Raw genomic sequence first — 16,229 nt, forward strand, 5'->3', positions numbered from 1 at the left:
AAATATAATTAGGAGACTGGCCCTGGGGGATGGGGTCATCAGGGCCAATAAATTAGAATAAGAAGGGGAACCACACAGCCCCCCTTCTTAAAAAACTAAAATAAATAAAAGACTGGCATCGTGCCGGAGGCCATGCCCCCTCCATGCAGCACTCTGCAAACGCGCCCCCAACAGGCATCTCCAGTATGCGCCAGGGAGCTGCGCTGCAGCCAGGTGTTCTGAGGCCAAGCCCCTTTTTACACCTCTCTGCAACGCAGCTCTGTGGCACTTACTGGAGGTACCTAGTGGTCTAGTTTGACCCTAGGGACCCTTAGGATTCAAGGGGACTTAATCTCTCAACTTAGAACAGCCACAGGGCGCGTTTACACAGTGGTGAAGGGAGGGGACGGGGCCTGAGGTGACGTGTGCAAACACGCACTATGGCACGTTTTAAATTGGGGATATAATTTCCCTTCAATACTGAGGGCCCCTGGGGGCTAACTAGCCCACCAAGTGCTTCCAGTAAGCGCCACTGAGCTGCATTGCAGAGAGGTGGTCCAGGCCGTGCCACTTTTTACACCTCTCTGCAACGCAGCTCTGTGGCACTTACTGGAGGTACCTAGTGGGCTAGTTGGACCCTAGGGACCCTCAGGATTCAAATGAACTTAATCTCCCAACTAAAAATGGACACAGGGCGTGTTTACACAGTGGTGAAGGGAGGGGACGGGGCCTGAGTTAACGTGTGCAAAAACGCCCTGTGGCCTGTTTTAAGAGGTAGTTTTAATCCCCATGCCCTATTATACACTAGGGGCTTACAGAGGAGGTCATGCTAATCACAGGGGGACCCCAACGCATAATGTTCCCTAGTGTATGTAGGTGTTTTCACTGTATTCTAAGTGTCTTTTAACATAGCACTGGCTCTAGGACTGGTTAGTCAGACTCAGTTACCACCAGTATCCGTCTGAAAAAGTTGAGGGTACAGGATGATTTTGCAACAAGGCTTCTTTCTGCTCTTCTTTTTGTTCTTTCTGCACGTTATCCTTCTTCCTGCACTTATCTTCGTATTTGAGGACTTCTGTTGCTTCTTTCTGCACTTCTTTTGTTTCTTTCTGTGCATTTTTTCTTCTTTCTTCACATGTCCTATCTCTGTAGGCATAGTTAGAAATTAGCATTTAAAAAACCTTTGAAATTCACAGAAAAAACCATAGGTTTCAGGCACGTTATAGTTAGGAATTAGCATTTAAAAAACCTCAGAAATTCACTGAAAAAACCATAGGTTTCAGGGGTGTTATAGTTAGCTGGACTTTTCACTTGTACAAAACCATTGAAATTCCCCCGTTATAGTTAGTTCAGCTAACTATAACTCGCGCGCCCGCAATGCACTGCTGATGACGTCACATATTACATCACTCATGACATGGTCAGTGACATCACTCATGACATCACTGATGACATCTCAAATGACATCACTGATGACATCACTGATGACATCATCCTTGTGATCGAGTGGCAGACCTCCTCTCACCCTAATATAACCTTTGATACACACATTCAAAAATAGAGACTAAAATTTTCAAAACAATGGACATACCAATACCAGTTACAACAACCTCTTCAGTAATTCTAAGATCCACATACACATCCACTCATTCACCAACAGTCCTATACAGTCACTCATACATGTACTCACTCATCATATGTACTCATACACCTATACATCCTGTTACACAATGCCACTCATCCATAGAGTTACTCACACACATAGTCACTCATGCTAATAAAGAATCAAACATACATTTACTTGCATATACAGTTATACACACACCACCATACTTACTTCAACGGAAACTTACACATCCTTAGTCTTTTAAACAATCACTTATAGAAACACATACTTATTCATACAGGAACTCTTTCAATCTCTCACTCTCACATATACTCACATATATACACCAATAGTCACATATACTAGTTTAAAACATATGTAGTTACTCATAAAGACACTATTGAGACAGTCATTCACTCACTAACACACCCATACACACACTCATCCACCCATACAGTCCTGCACACATGTTGTGTTCAACACATACAAACAGTGAGTCACTCATTCATGCACCTATGCACTACGTAATACCCCCCACCGAACCATGCAGACACTCAGACTGATACTCAAAAAACCAACTAATAACCTATATAGACACCCATGTAGCTACTCACCAACCCATGCAGCCACTTATACACAAAGTGAGAGACTGATACAGATATTTACATATTTAAACATTACTCACTAAGCCATGTATTCACTATGATACACGTAATCAGTCAGTTACACAATCAATTTTTCAAAAACAAATCATTCATTTAGACACTTATATACCCATTTATTCTTCCATCGACCTTGAGATATACATATATAAAACATATTTAATTTTCAGAAAAACACACATTCACTGGATGATGTCATCAGTGATGTCATCAGTGATGTCATTTGAGATGTCATCAGTGATGTCATGAGTGATGTCACTGACCATGTCATGAGTGATGTAATATGTGACGTCATCAGCAGTGCATTGCGGGCGCGCGAGTTATAGTTAGCTGAACTAACTATAACGGGGGAATTTCAATGGTTTTGTACAAGTGAAAAGTCCAGCTAACTATAACACCCCTGAAACCTATGGTTTTTTCAGTGAATATATATATATTCACTGAAAAAACCATAGGTTTCACACACGTTATAGTTAGGAATTAGCATTTAAAAAACCTTGCAAATTCACTTAAAAAACCATAGGTTTCACACATGTTATAGTTAGCTGGGCATTTCCCTCGTAAAAAACCAATGAAATTCCCCCGTTATAGTTAGTGCAGGCAACTATAACTCACGCGACCGCAATCCGCTACTGATGACGTCAGATATTACATCACTGTATTTAGACACTTATTTACCCATGTCTTCTTCCATTCATCTTTAGCTATACATATATTTCATTTTTTTTTTTTTTCAGAAAGACACATATGTCATCAGTGATGTAATATCTGACGTCATCAGCAGCGGATTGCGGTCGCGTGAGTTATAGTTGCCTGCACTAACTATAACGGGGGAATTTCATTGGTTTTTTACGAGGGAAATGCCCAGCTAACTATAACATGTGTGAAACCTATGGTTTTTTAAGTGAATTTGCAAGGTTTTTTAAATGCTAATTCCTAACTATAACGTGTGTGAAACCTATGGTTTTTTCAGTGAATTTGTACGGTTTTTTAAATGCTAAGTTATGTATTTATTAATATATTTTTTTAAACAAAACTTTTTCACGGCGCGCGCACGGTGCGCTTCGCGCACCGAGCGCCCACTTTACACAGTTCGTGCCTGTGGGCACGGAGCGCTTCGCCCCCAAGGGCCAAATACATTTTTTTTTTTCGAAAAATCGCGGAGTGCGTGCACGCTGCGCGAACTTCGCAGAATTTTTTCCGTTTGGGTGGTGCGCGCAGGGTGCGCGCACTCGGCGATTTTTCGAAAAAAAAATAAAAAAAAATTTGGCCCTTGGGGGTCCTTCTGGGACCCCCTGACCACGGCTAGGGGGTCAGGAACTGTCCACCCTGCTCCCTTTTCACATTCTCCACATTTGTTTTTCACCCCCTCAGAGTGCGAGAGACAAAATGGCGGCCGACACTTCCTGGTTTCGACCGATTCGAATGTTTACTAAGATCTAACAACCAATCAGAATTGCGCTCGCGCACGGCAAGGTGCGCGCACCCAGCGCGCACGCTGCGCGCGTACAGATATATATATTGATTTAAATGCTATTTTCTCTGGAAATACTGAGCAGATTTACACCAAACCTGGAAAAGGCACTTCATGGACCTTATGGCTACCTCTCTGCCAAATTTCCCGTAATTCTGTTCAGCCGTTCGGGCTGTAGCTGCGACTAAAGTCCCTATGGAAAAATCCATGGGGAAAACGCGTTTTGGGACCCCCCCTTTTTCTCGGCCCCCGCTTGACGAATCACCCCGAGACTTTCAGGGTAGGAACGGAGCGGAGCGCCCCATTAGTTTTGAAAATTTTGCGAGGATTCGTCAATCGGCGCCAAAGTTATTCAAAATAGAATTTTGAGATTTCCTATGGAAACTCGGTCCTAACTATAACTATCTACTGGCGACCGCCAGTAGATAATATATATATATATATATATTTACCTATAGCTGCATATATATAACTTGCAAAAACTAAAGGAAATGATGGACGGAGTGTTGAACATTGCAAGTACTCACCCCCAGTCAACTGATCTGGGTTTAATCCATCACCGTTCTTTAGCCCACTCTGCCACCCCAGTTCAGACATGGCCATATGCAAATCAGTCTGACCCTGTGCCTCATGGGAACAGTCCAGCCCGAACTGCCAAGCCATGTCTTCCCTGGACCGGAAACAAGCTTCCTAGGACCGGTTTCTGGCATTTCAGCCATCTTCAGCCAGGCTTGCTTGAATCCAGTGGCAAAGTGAGCAAGGGACTCACGTCTGAGCATACCCTGCCAATTTATGGCGAACAAAGCAAGAACCAAAGGAAATGATGGACGGAGTGTTGAACATTGCAAGCACTCACCCCCAGTGGGGGTGGACTGTTCCCATGAGGCACAGGGTCAGACTGATTTGCATATGGCCATGTCTGAACTGGGGTGGCAGAGTGGGCTAAAGAACGGTGGTGGATTAAACCCAGATCAGTTGACTGGGGGTGAGTGCTTGCATTGTTCAACACTCCGTACATCATTTCCTTTGGTTTTTGCTTTGTTCACCATAAGTTGACAGGGTATGCTCAGACGTGAGTCCCTTGCTCACTTTGCCACTGGATTCAAGCAAGCCTGGCTGAAGACGGCTGAAATGCCAGAAACCGGTCCTAGGAAGCTTGTTTCCGGTCCAGGGAAGACATGGCTGGCAGTTCGGGCTGGACTGTTCCCATGAGGCACAAGGTCAGACTGATTTGCATATGGCCATGTCTGAACTGGGGTGGCAGAGTGGGCTAAAGAACGGTGATGGATTCAACCCAGATCAGTTGACTGGGGGTGAGTGCTTGCAATGTTCAACACTCCGTCCATCATTTCCTTTGGTTTTTGCTTTGTTCGCCATAAGTTGGCAGGGTATGCTCAGACGTGAGTCCCTTGCTCACTTTGCCACTGGATTCAAGCAAGCCTGGCTGAAGACGGCTGAAATGCCAGAAACCGGTCCTAGGAAGCTTGTTTCCGGTCCAGGGAAGACATGGCTTGGCAGTTCGGGCTGGACTGTTCCCATGAGGCACAGGGTCAGACTGATTTGCATATGGCCATGTCTGAACTGGGGTGACAGAGTGGGCTAAAGAACGGTGGTGGATTAAACCCAGATCAGTTGATTGGGGGTGAGTGCTTGCAATGTTCAACATTCCGTCCATCATTTCCTTTGGTTTTGCTTTGTTCGCCATAAGTTGGCAGGGTATGCTCAGACGTGAGTCCCTTGCTCACTTTGCCACTGGATTCAAGCAAGCCTGGCTGAAGACGGCTGAAATGCCAGAAACCGGTCCTAGGAAGCTTGTTTCCGGGCCAGGGAAGACATGGCTTGGCAGTTCGGGCTGGACTGTTCCCATGAGGCACAGGGTCAGACTGATTTGCATATGGCCATGTCTGAACTAGGGTGGCAGAGTGGGCTAAAGAACGGTGGTGGATTAAACCCAGATCAGTTGATTGGGGGTGAGTGCTTGCAATGTTCAACACTCCGTCCATCATTTTCTTTGGTCTTGCTATATATAACTTGCACCACTGCCGTGCACAGTTTTCTCATCAATAATTTCATTGCAAATGCTGGATTGATATTATCAACGATGTCATAGAAGATGTCATGAGTGATGTAATATGTGGGATAATTAGCAGTCCATGGCAAGAGCGAGTTATAGATACCTTATGACACGAGTTATAGTTACCAGAGCAAACTATAACTAGTGAATTTCAGTGGTTTTGTATGTTTAAAATGCAAGGTTGTCACTGAAATTATCACCTAAATAACATGTTACTTGAACCTTTGATTTTTTCAGTGAATTTATATATTTTTTTAACGCAAAGTAATATTTTGCTACCATACGATACTAAAGGCCAACCCCCCACCACACACTGCCCTGCTTCCAACTCCCAGCAGGCAGCCAAACACACTCTGCGCAGACCTTTTGGCCTATGGTCAGGCCCTGTGGACAATTACCCCACAGGCAGCCAATCCAACACTGCACATGGCTTTGGGCGTGCTCATTGGGGGGTTGGCTACAGCCAGGTCCTGTGTCCAACCCACTCGGAGACACCCAACCCCATGCAGGACAGAGACTTTGGATGTGGGCAGCAAGCATTTGGCCACAGGGCATGGCCTGCAGCCAGGTCCTTTGGCCAAGACCCCCGCAGGCAGCCAATTCAAGCTGCGCGTGGCCTTTGGCAGTGTGCCGCAGAGGTTGGCTGGGACCTGTGGTTAACCCACCTGAATGAAGCCAACCCCCCTCTGACTGCAAACCTCACACCACACACAGCCTTTGTTGGGGGCTTTGAGGGGAGTCCCAGGGCCCCCGCGGCCCCAAACAGCTCCCTGCAGGAGTGAAGGAAAGGAAACAGAAAAGAAGTCTAATCCCAGCCTGTAGGAGCATATTTAAATTTGCCACCTGCTGGGATCAGACTTGCTTTTCCTGCACACACTCCTGCTGGCAGGGAAGGCATGTTTGCTCCAGTCTGGTGGGTGATTTAAAAATGCTCTCACCAGGCGGGAGTAAGCATATGTTTCCCTACCCGCATCAGTGTGGGAAGGAAAACGTCTGTGTTCTGGGATTGGGCTCCCCGAGACACAGTAACTGAGCCAGCCCCGGTGGATGGGGTCCCCGGGGCCTTTTTAAGGTTTTTTATGGCTCAGGAAGGGGGGCATGTCCCCCTCACATTTTATTATACATTTTAACCCCAACGGACGGGGTCCCCCCCCTCATTGTTTTATTTACTCAGCCCTGTGGGATGGGGTCTCTAGGGCCTCCCCCCTCCTTGTTTTATTTACTCAGCCATATGGGATGGGGTCCCCAGGGCCCTTTTAAGGCTGGGGGAGGGGGGCCACGCGTATTATGCACTCACCGAATTTTCCCAAAAGAGTGCGCTGTATACGCATTGCTGAGTCCCAACTCCCCCACCAGGGTTAAAGTCTTCTATCTATGTTACAGATAATAAAAGCAACTGGAACCCAATGGGGGAATAGGAAGTGGGAGACACAAATCGCAGCTCCGGATCCTAGGACCCTCCTGGATGACTTTGGCCTGGAAGACACTGGGCCTCACTCCCTAGAGGATGAGAGTGTAAGATTAGGGATGTAAAACACACTAATATCCCAATCTCACCACATTTTGTAAAGGCTATACCTGTTTCCCCTCTTTCCCCGCCTTTCTGAAGATTTCCTCAAAGACGTCAAATGGAAAGTAGAGGAAGAAACAGGAAACCCTGGACAACCTGCAGGTATATGCATGAGTAGTATATCACTGATATATGATTTATAAAAGTACTAAGATGAAATGAAACAATGTACATACCACAAGGTATTCTAGAAGGCGCCTTGTACCTATATACTGGTGTCTTGTAGAAAGTAAAAAGTAGATTACAACAAACAGAAATAAAGCTTAAACATAAACTCTTATGTTTGATGAGGTATATTCATGATAAACGCCTTAGACAATATGGGAATAAGGTTACCAGTGACTCAGTAAGTTAATATCACTCACCAGTCACATATATTATGCCACATTAACATTTAGTCATTCTTTTATGGCAATAACAGTCTTGCCAACAATGTATTAAAACCTCTTGCATGCAGTAAACACAGGCATATATAAGAAATACCATATAAGGTTATCTGTGTTTTAAGGCCACAATGCAATTGTCATTTTTCTGTGTATCTGTTTGGTTGCAAAGCATGATACTGTAATGGTGCCAGCATGGAGTAAAACAAGGCTTGTCAGAGCTAGCGAGAGAAGAAACACTTCCCAACACAGATAAGTCACGCTAGCATGCGCGAGCATAGTTACCGCCTTAAAAGATAACGTTTTGTTCTGATTTCGTTTCAGGTATCAATAATGCTGTGGGAAACAAATGCGGGGAAGGATGTGGATGAAGCCCCCGAAGAACCCCAGCCAGGAACACCAAGGCAACAGGAGGTCAGGAGAGGCAATCCGGAAGCAAGTGTGGTAGAAAGCTGGAACGACAAGTATCGTTTCCGGCTTCCTCAGCATCTGAATAGGATGGCTAAGCAAGATGGCCATAGTTTTGCGATACTGGGTGAGACTTCGGCTTCCAATGCAGCGACTCTGCGTCACCGAACTGGCAGACATGACAACGCGGCCCCATTCCCTTTTATTATACATTCCGTTACCAGGGCATGGGGTCCTCGAGAACTAATTAGGCTCCAGGAGGGGGGCATTCTGTTCATTTATATACTAAGCTCCAGGATATGGGGTCCCCGAGGCCTTTTTAAAATATCGGTAAAAGGGAATGGGGTTTACGGGGCCTCTTAGAGGCTTAGGGAGGGGGGCCATGCACCCCCTCCTGTAAATTAATCAATGAATCACCCCCAGACGCTGGCCCACCCTGTTGGTTTTTTTTTATCGCGCTATTTATAAAATGTTTACCGCAACTTTGGGGATTCACTACTATTTGGCTGCAAAATTGTTTTAAAAAACTGGGCCACAGGAGGGTCCCTGTGGGACTCCACCAACAGGCCTAGGGTGTTTGGGTATCCCTTTCTCTTTTTGCTTTCTGAGTCCCGAGTCCTACGATGGCTGCCACCACTTTCTCGTTAACGTAGTGGGAGCAAATTAGATATCAGCAGGAGATCTGCCGGCTCTGTCAATCCTGTGTAGTGTATTATACACATAGTTTTTGAGCATTAAGTGCTCAAAAACTACTGAACAGAGTAACACCAAATCACAAAAAAGCACTCTGGACCAAAATCTAACTTTCTGCCAAATTTCATGTAAATCCGTTCAGTGGTTTGGGCTGCAGCTGTGTCTAAAGTTCCTATGGAAAAATGAATCGGGAAAACGCATTTTGGGACCCACCCTTGTTCTCTAATTAACGCAAGCCCCGGGGATGTGGTCCCCGCGGCCAAATATGGTTCAGAGAGGGGAAGCCATGCATTCCCCCTTCCCTATATTTTAAGTAGTGGCCCTGGGGGGATAGGGTGTGCCCAGGGCCTAATATGGCTCAGGGAGGGGGGGGTTCTACGTGGCCCCCCTGGAGTACCAGGGCCTAATAAGGCTGGGGGAGGAGGGCCATGAGGCCCCCTTCCCCTTTAAAATACATAGGTGCCCTAAGGTAATTATTACTTTCTCCCGCGCCATGCACTACTAATTATCCCACATATTACATCACTCATGATATCTTCTATGACATCATTGATAATATCACTGCAACATTTGCAGTGAAATTATTGATGAGAAAACTGTGCATGACGGTGGTGCAAGTTAGAGTTACCTTAGGGCACAAGTCATAGTTGATTGAGGTAACTATAACTATAACTGGTGAATTTCTGTGTTACGTTGTTACTGAACATTTCACTTAACTATAACGTTACTTTAACCTATATAAATATATATATTTTTTTAATATACAGAAATATATTACAAATATGCACAATCTTCACGATTGCCCTTTGTTGGTGGCCCCACCACTTTTATCTGTTTGACCTTGTATGCCCTTCTAACAATCACCTCAAGAGACCCCACTGGTTCCTGCCATTGGTTTCCCCTGCATTGTTCTCTCAGGTAAGTAGCAGGGAACTGTGCCAGCGAGATGCACTCCATGGAGCTCAAAGGAGCTGAAGTCGGCCGCTGCCACCCTCCGGGCCTCACGCATGACCCCTAAGCTCAACACTAATATACCTAACTATTAACAACATCATTCTCCCATCAATGCTTACAGACATGGTAAATAAACATCAGACCAAAGGGAAAGTGCTTCGGAGCTTCAACAAGGGGTAGAAAAGCACTATAGAAATGCAGTACAATACACGTTGGATTTTGTAACCAACACTGTGGTCAGCCTCCGACAGCACTTGTTTGCCACCTGGACAAAGTCAAAAACCCAGGATCCAAATCCTCTGCCGTTTTCGTATCTCAGTTCAAGCCTGATGGTTTTCATCATATAAACCTCTCACCACTTACTTCTGAGCAATTCACAACTTATCCACCCATCTCTCCATATCCACCCATCTTTGTATAGCACATATACTTCCACTAGGGCACCATGCTCTGCATCTGAGTACCTCCTGACTGCCAAAAACCAACACTGTGCTTCATTCCTGTTGAGATCCCTTGGCCAATGGTACCCTGTATTGGAATGCTCTGCCCCTTGAGCTACGATATCCCATTAGCGACTTTTATATTGTAAATATGCACAAATACTAAGGTTTCTTGTGTGTATTTTTTGTGTATCTGAGATTGCATATGTTCCACTACTCATCAACCACGCCCGCAAATGCTCAAAAATGTAATCCACCCAAGCTGTGAAGTCCTGTTGTGCCACATTAGTTGCTATTTATATCACTATCTCTGTGCACAGGCATAAATAAATATGCGTTGTAGTCTCACCTGTAACCTACAGTAGCAGAGAACTGCGATGATGCTCAGGAGGATGACCGTCGCAAGGATTCCACCGGTGATGACTACAGTTCCGGCTGTCATCCGACCGATTCTCCATCAAACTCTGCACCAAGGAAAGAAAAGAAAGACTGAGAGGCAGTGCCTGCGGGGTCACAATCAACCTACAGAGCTGGATACTCCATGCAGAAACAGAGCAAGTAACAAGATGAGCCTATGTTCAATGTGCATAAAGTGCCTCTTTTGTCCACACACTGTTATCACAACCAGGACCATACCTGTGACTGTAGCCACGCCAGGATTGCTGAACCTAAAGACATGGGGGCAAATGCATTATTATTTCACGCAATACAGTACACCACCCAAAGGAGCTCTGTTGCAAGAAAGGGAGAGAGCAGGACAGTGCCACATCAGCTAATAGATGGTGTTGTTGTTCTCTTCCCAAAAACTAGCACACAAGCAGGCTACCTAGCGTACGGTACTGCAAAGGTGTGTGTGGTTCTAGCATGGCTTTGGGACTGGAAGGAGACCCTTCCATGTACAAATCTGTTTGCTTAGACTAACTTAAAAACTTTTGCCACTTTGTATGTGCAAGGAGTAAAAGTTTGAAGAAAAAAAACATTTCTCCCACTTTGTGTATGCCTTCAGGAGGCATAAGGTTTGGCGCAAATCCTTGTAACTATTGTTATTGGATAGGGATTTGTCCAGCAGTGTGGGAATGCACATGTATCACCCATGCGACTCCTCCTTAACGCAAAGTAGTACAGTTTCATTCAGGCCACTTTCCAGTGCAAAGCAAGTTTTGCTCTGGAAAGTAAATAATAAATCAACACTTTGCTCCGGTTTGTGTCACTTTTGGTGGCTTTGCACCTGCATGCGTGTTGATAAAACTGTCTCATAAAATCATGATAGAAAAAACTGAGAAAAGGGGTCTTAACTAGTGTTTGGCAGTCAGGGTGCTCTGCCAAAACCCTGGTGGGGCACCCTGTCTTGTTATTCCCCCACTCTGTTTAGAGTCAGGTGAAATACTGTTTCCGATGGCTGAGCCTAAGCTGGGTTCACTGGTGAAAATCCTTGACCGATGATACTGGGCCGCCGATCAAGGGACGTCAAACCAACTGCCCTATTGAAGGTGTGCACTCCACTGTAATGTTTTCATTTTTGTGGCCACAAGGCAAAGCTTTACAGCCCAAACTCAAAATAGTTTTTCAACAACACGCTCCAGGTTTGGGAGTTTTTTTTTTTTAAACAAAAAACATAGCCTTGCGGGTGCATTGAGCATAAGACCTGCACAGCTAAGCTTCTGTACTTCAATGAGGCCGCCATGGCAGAGGCTCCGCTGAATCCACCAAAGCCTCTTCGTAACTGATAGAGATCTCTAAATATAACAGGCTGTACTCTGCCATGGCATTAGAGTATATGGTTAAACCCACCTGGCCATACGGTGCATTCCTGTCCTTTCTCCCTGTGCTGGCACTGTTTCGGGAGCCTAGCGCCATGCAGGGTGGCTATGTGTGACATCATAAATCTGATACAGAGCCCTGCGTCCCACATGTACCGATTTACGTGGTGCAAAAGTGAGGCAGGGCTCCTATAAATAGGCTCCTTAGTACCATCAGTGCATATAAACACACACTTACTGCACAGGACATTTCACACCAAACCTCATCTGTGCATGCAGACACCCAGACATAGCAAACAAAGGAACAGAGACCACATCAGTGCATTCAGCCACACACTGTTCTAACTGTGGAGAGGCATGCATACATAAACATAAGGCAGCACCTGTGCAAGAAGATAGGCGCAGTTGCAACTGCAATGAAGGAACACAAAGAAGTAACCCAGACACACAGCTACACCCCTGCTTGAAGAAACAGACCTACAACATTTACACAGTCACACCTATGCATGGAGACGCATCTACAAATGTTCAGGTAGGGTCGCAAATCTGCACGCTCAGACTCTGAGCAACACCTGTGCATGCGGTGACACTGTCATACTCATTCTCACCTGTGCATGTAAAGATGATCAGACACAACTGTGCATCTAAACTGTGAAAACAATCCATTCATCTTCCAGTGACACTCCTATATTTATTTTTTATTTATTTTATTTATTTTTTAGAGTTTTCTATAGCGCGAACAAGACCCAGGGTAGGGTATCAGAGCGCTTTACAAGGAAAGCAGCGTAAGTAAACAACATTTTACAAAACGAACAGAACAGATACAGTATCAAAGTTCTTACAAGGTTAGGTAGGTAGCAGCAATGAGCATGTAACAGTAGGAGCACGTTCGTGTATGCGTCAGTCATAGAGGCAAGGGTGTCATTAAGGGGAGTGAGGAAACAAGTTCGAAGTTGTGGACTGGTTTTGTGCCTTGTGGAATTAAGGGAGGAATTTGCTCATCAGGAATGATTTTGCTTCCCTTTTGAATAATGGTGTAGATTAGATTTTTCTGATGTGCGGAGGTAGCGAGTTCCATATTCTTGGTGCCGCTCAGGTGAATGCTCTGTCAGAAGTTTTTTTCTTGCTGAAACGAGAGGGTTTCAGGAGTAGATTGTCGGCGCTCCTCGAGTCTCTGTTTCCTCCCGACAAGGTACGTTTTTGGGATAGGTACAGGGGGGTGTTGTGGTGTAGAGCACAGCATCTTTAGTTGGATTCTGGCTTCATAGGGTAGCCAGTTCAGTGCCGTGTCAGCTTTCCTGCATATTTACATCCACATTGGTAGGGAACCATCTATATCTATAATATCTTTTACTAATGATAGCAGTTTCCCTGTGGAAGGGCACACATGGCATTTGGATGCATAAATGCGCTTTGAGCAGGATCTCACCATTGATGGATCTGGACTGGCGGCAGCACACAAAGAATATATTTAATTAAAGAGTAACATAAACAAACCTTTACTTTTCCAAGTCTGGTGCTGCATCATTCTTGTATCTCCACTGTACAAAGGTGATGGCTGTGAGTGACAGAGGTGTGTGCTGCCGTCAGAAGAGACTGAGTTGAGTAGTGTTTACAGCAGGAATCTGCAACGGTTTGCTCGTGTGCTACTGGTAGCTCTCTAGCTACCTTTAAGTAGCTCTCCTGGGTGCAGCCCAGTGAACTAACTTAAAAGACTTTGCTCGGTTGAATTATATCTATACCAAATTGAAAAGTATGTATGCAAGAAAAACATTTGAGTGTTTTCAGAATTCAGAAACTGATGTTTGTAGAAAAATGGCTGAATTTCCCAAATATATTTAAGAGGTGATATTTGAGTGATAAAAATCAAATAGTGTTGGTGAGTCTATTACTAATATGACTAACGTGGTGCTAGGGGCATTGCAGCTATGACTTTTATGAATGACCCATGTAGAGGCATTCTACATTCTATTATTAATATTACTAACGTGGTGCTAGGGGCATTGCAGCTATGACTTTTATGAATGACCCATGTAGAGGCATTCCGCGTTGAAAAAGCATGTTTTACATTACTGCTGGAAACCGTGGTGTTTGCTGCTGGTAATCTTGCACATAATGCCCACTAATGTAATCTTGTCTGATGTTGTCACTATTACATCTCTAATAATATTAGTAGCTCAGGAGCATTTTCATTGAACATCAGTAGTTCTTATTATAGAAAAGGTTGGAGACCCCTGGTTTAGAGTGAATGAACTGCTAGACCCTACTAGGCCATGAAGGGGGTATCAGTGTGACTATGCTGCCTACAGGCACCATAATATACAATCATACCTTAACAAGAAGGGTGCCCGGGCCTGTCAATGAACCAGTTTGCTTGAAGAATTTCATATTACTCTGGTGAATGGTCTTAACAGTGCTCTGATTGAGGTGGACACTAATGATTAGAGCTGAAACTCGGAAGAACTCTCCCTCCCAAACTTTGCATTTGCAGCCAATCCAGATTTTTTTGTATTATGGTATTTACATTCCTGGGATACCCAGGAGCACAGCTTTAGAATTCAAAGAAAAAACACGCAGTGGCGTGGCTACTCATGCGCGGAATCTGGAGTTGAGAGCTGCCACCTCCCCTTTGACTCAGTAGGCACCATTCCTATGCAAGGGCAGGACACTGGAGCCTGGTCACTTGAGAGAGCCTTCCCCTGGCATATCTGATGAACTTGCAGGGGCAGCTCCTCCGCAATGGGAGAGGAGCGTCGCCCCACTGGCTCAGAGCCAACAGGTGAACAATAAAACGATATACTATTTTGGTTTATTTTTCATTTGCCGGCTCTGAGCCAGCGTGTGCAGGGAGGGGCAGGGTCCATGGGAGGAGGGAGGAGGACTGGTTTGCGCACTTATAAGTGCGCATGTGTGTTTAGCCGGCCGGCTTAGGCTTGCCAAACACACATGCACACTTAGGTTTCTCCATCCGGGCTGTATTGAACAGCTGGGTTGGAGAAACAGCACAGACTCCTGTGCCTCAGCGTAACGTCAAACCAGCCCGCTCAGGCCAATCCCCATGCTGCTCTCATAGCATGAGAGAAGTACGGGGATTGCACTGGGCGTCTGTGATGCCGCCCCAGTGCCTGCTGGGACAAGGAAGCAGCAGAACGCCAAGGCACGAGGAGCGATGCCGCCGGCAGATGTAGGTAAGTGTTTTTTTTAATTATTACTCCCCCCTCCCAAGCTCACCCACGCACCTTCCACATGCCCGACCACCTCGTCATTTTACCACCCCCACCCCACTGTGATCTGGAGATTACCTTGACTGTTGCTTACGAGCAGAGAGATGCCAGAGACAGCCTGAAGCCAATAAGGTGGAGTACAACCACTAGGATTACCGCGTTCTACAGGCTCGGGCCCTGTTCCCAAAGAAGGAGTCGGGAAATCAATCGATAAGAATCCTTCCTGAAAACCTCAGATCTCTACGTTGCATCCTTCTTGTTTTGAAAGCTTGCGGACCTCACAGAAGATCTCCTACTATCGCCCACCTGAGGTAGGAAGGCTGCCACCCAGGCAGTGATCTTGTCACTCTTTAAATATGGCAACTCGGTGTATCTGGGCCTCCTCGAATTTCTTATGTCTCAATCTTAAACATTCAGAACAAGGCTGTCAGTTTAGCCCTTGGCGTCTCGTAGAGACCACTCTCTTCTACTTCTGAATCAATATACGCTGGCATCCAGTTTTTTTAAATTGGTTTTCATTACATCAAGATGCCCGTCATTGGATCTGACCAGTAGGAGTGCTATACAATGTCAAACAACTAGATTTGTTTAAACCTTACACGAGACCTCCAATCCTCTCGAATTCAGACATTAAGACTTCACATTATACAACAGGCGAACCGCTGGATATAGGTTGTTGTGCACATATTTTAACATCGTCTCATGTACTCTAGGTCTTGGACTACAACTCCCAGTACTCTTAGTAGGATCAACAAAAGCCCCCCTCCCCCCACCTAGCGTGCCATGGCTGGGCTTGCTATGAATTGGATTACAGCAATCAAGCATTTCTCCCGCCCTGGAGTCCAGAGGGCGTTGGGCAAAGTTTCATCATAACACGGTTTCTCAGTCCCTGGAAGCCTCCTGCAGTGGTCATGCGAGGCAGGGTCACAGGATAGTAGGTCACATGCGCATTTATGGGTCTATAGCGTTGTCTGTGTACTTATGGGGTATGTAGGGGCTCTT

The 16,229-nt window shown here is 45.5% G+C and overlaps 1 protein-coding gene across 5 annotated transcripts in view; it reads right to left on the reverse strand.

Moving 5' to 3' along the window:
• LOC146833887 (protein FAM163A-like) overlaps positions 1–16,229 on the reverse strand; it is a 241,993-nt gene that overhangs the window by 46,694 nt on the left and 179,070 nt on the right. For all 5 annotated transcript variants that reach the window (XM_085601785.1, XM_085601788.1, XM_085601786.1 and 2 more), the window contains exon 3: positions 10,593–10,707. In XM_085601785.1, the coding sequence (XP_085457911.1) occupies positions 10,593–10,685 (93 nt within the window). In that variant the 5' untranslated portion in view covers positions 10,686–10,707. The remainder of the gene's footprint in view (positions 1–10,592; positions 10,708–16,229) is intronic.

This window comes from Triturus cristatus, chromosome 4_2 (assembly GCF_964204655.1).
Source record: "Triturus cristatus chromosome 4_2, aTriCri1.1, whole genome shotgun sequence".
Lineage (NCBI taxonomy): Eukaryota > Metazoa > Chordata > Amphibia > Caudata > Salamandridae > Triturus > Triturus cristatus.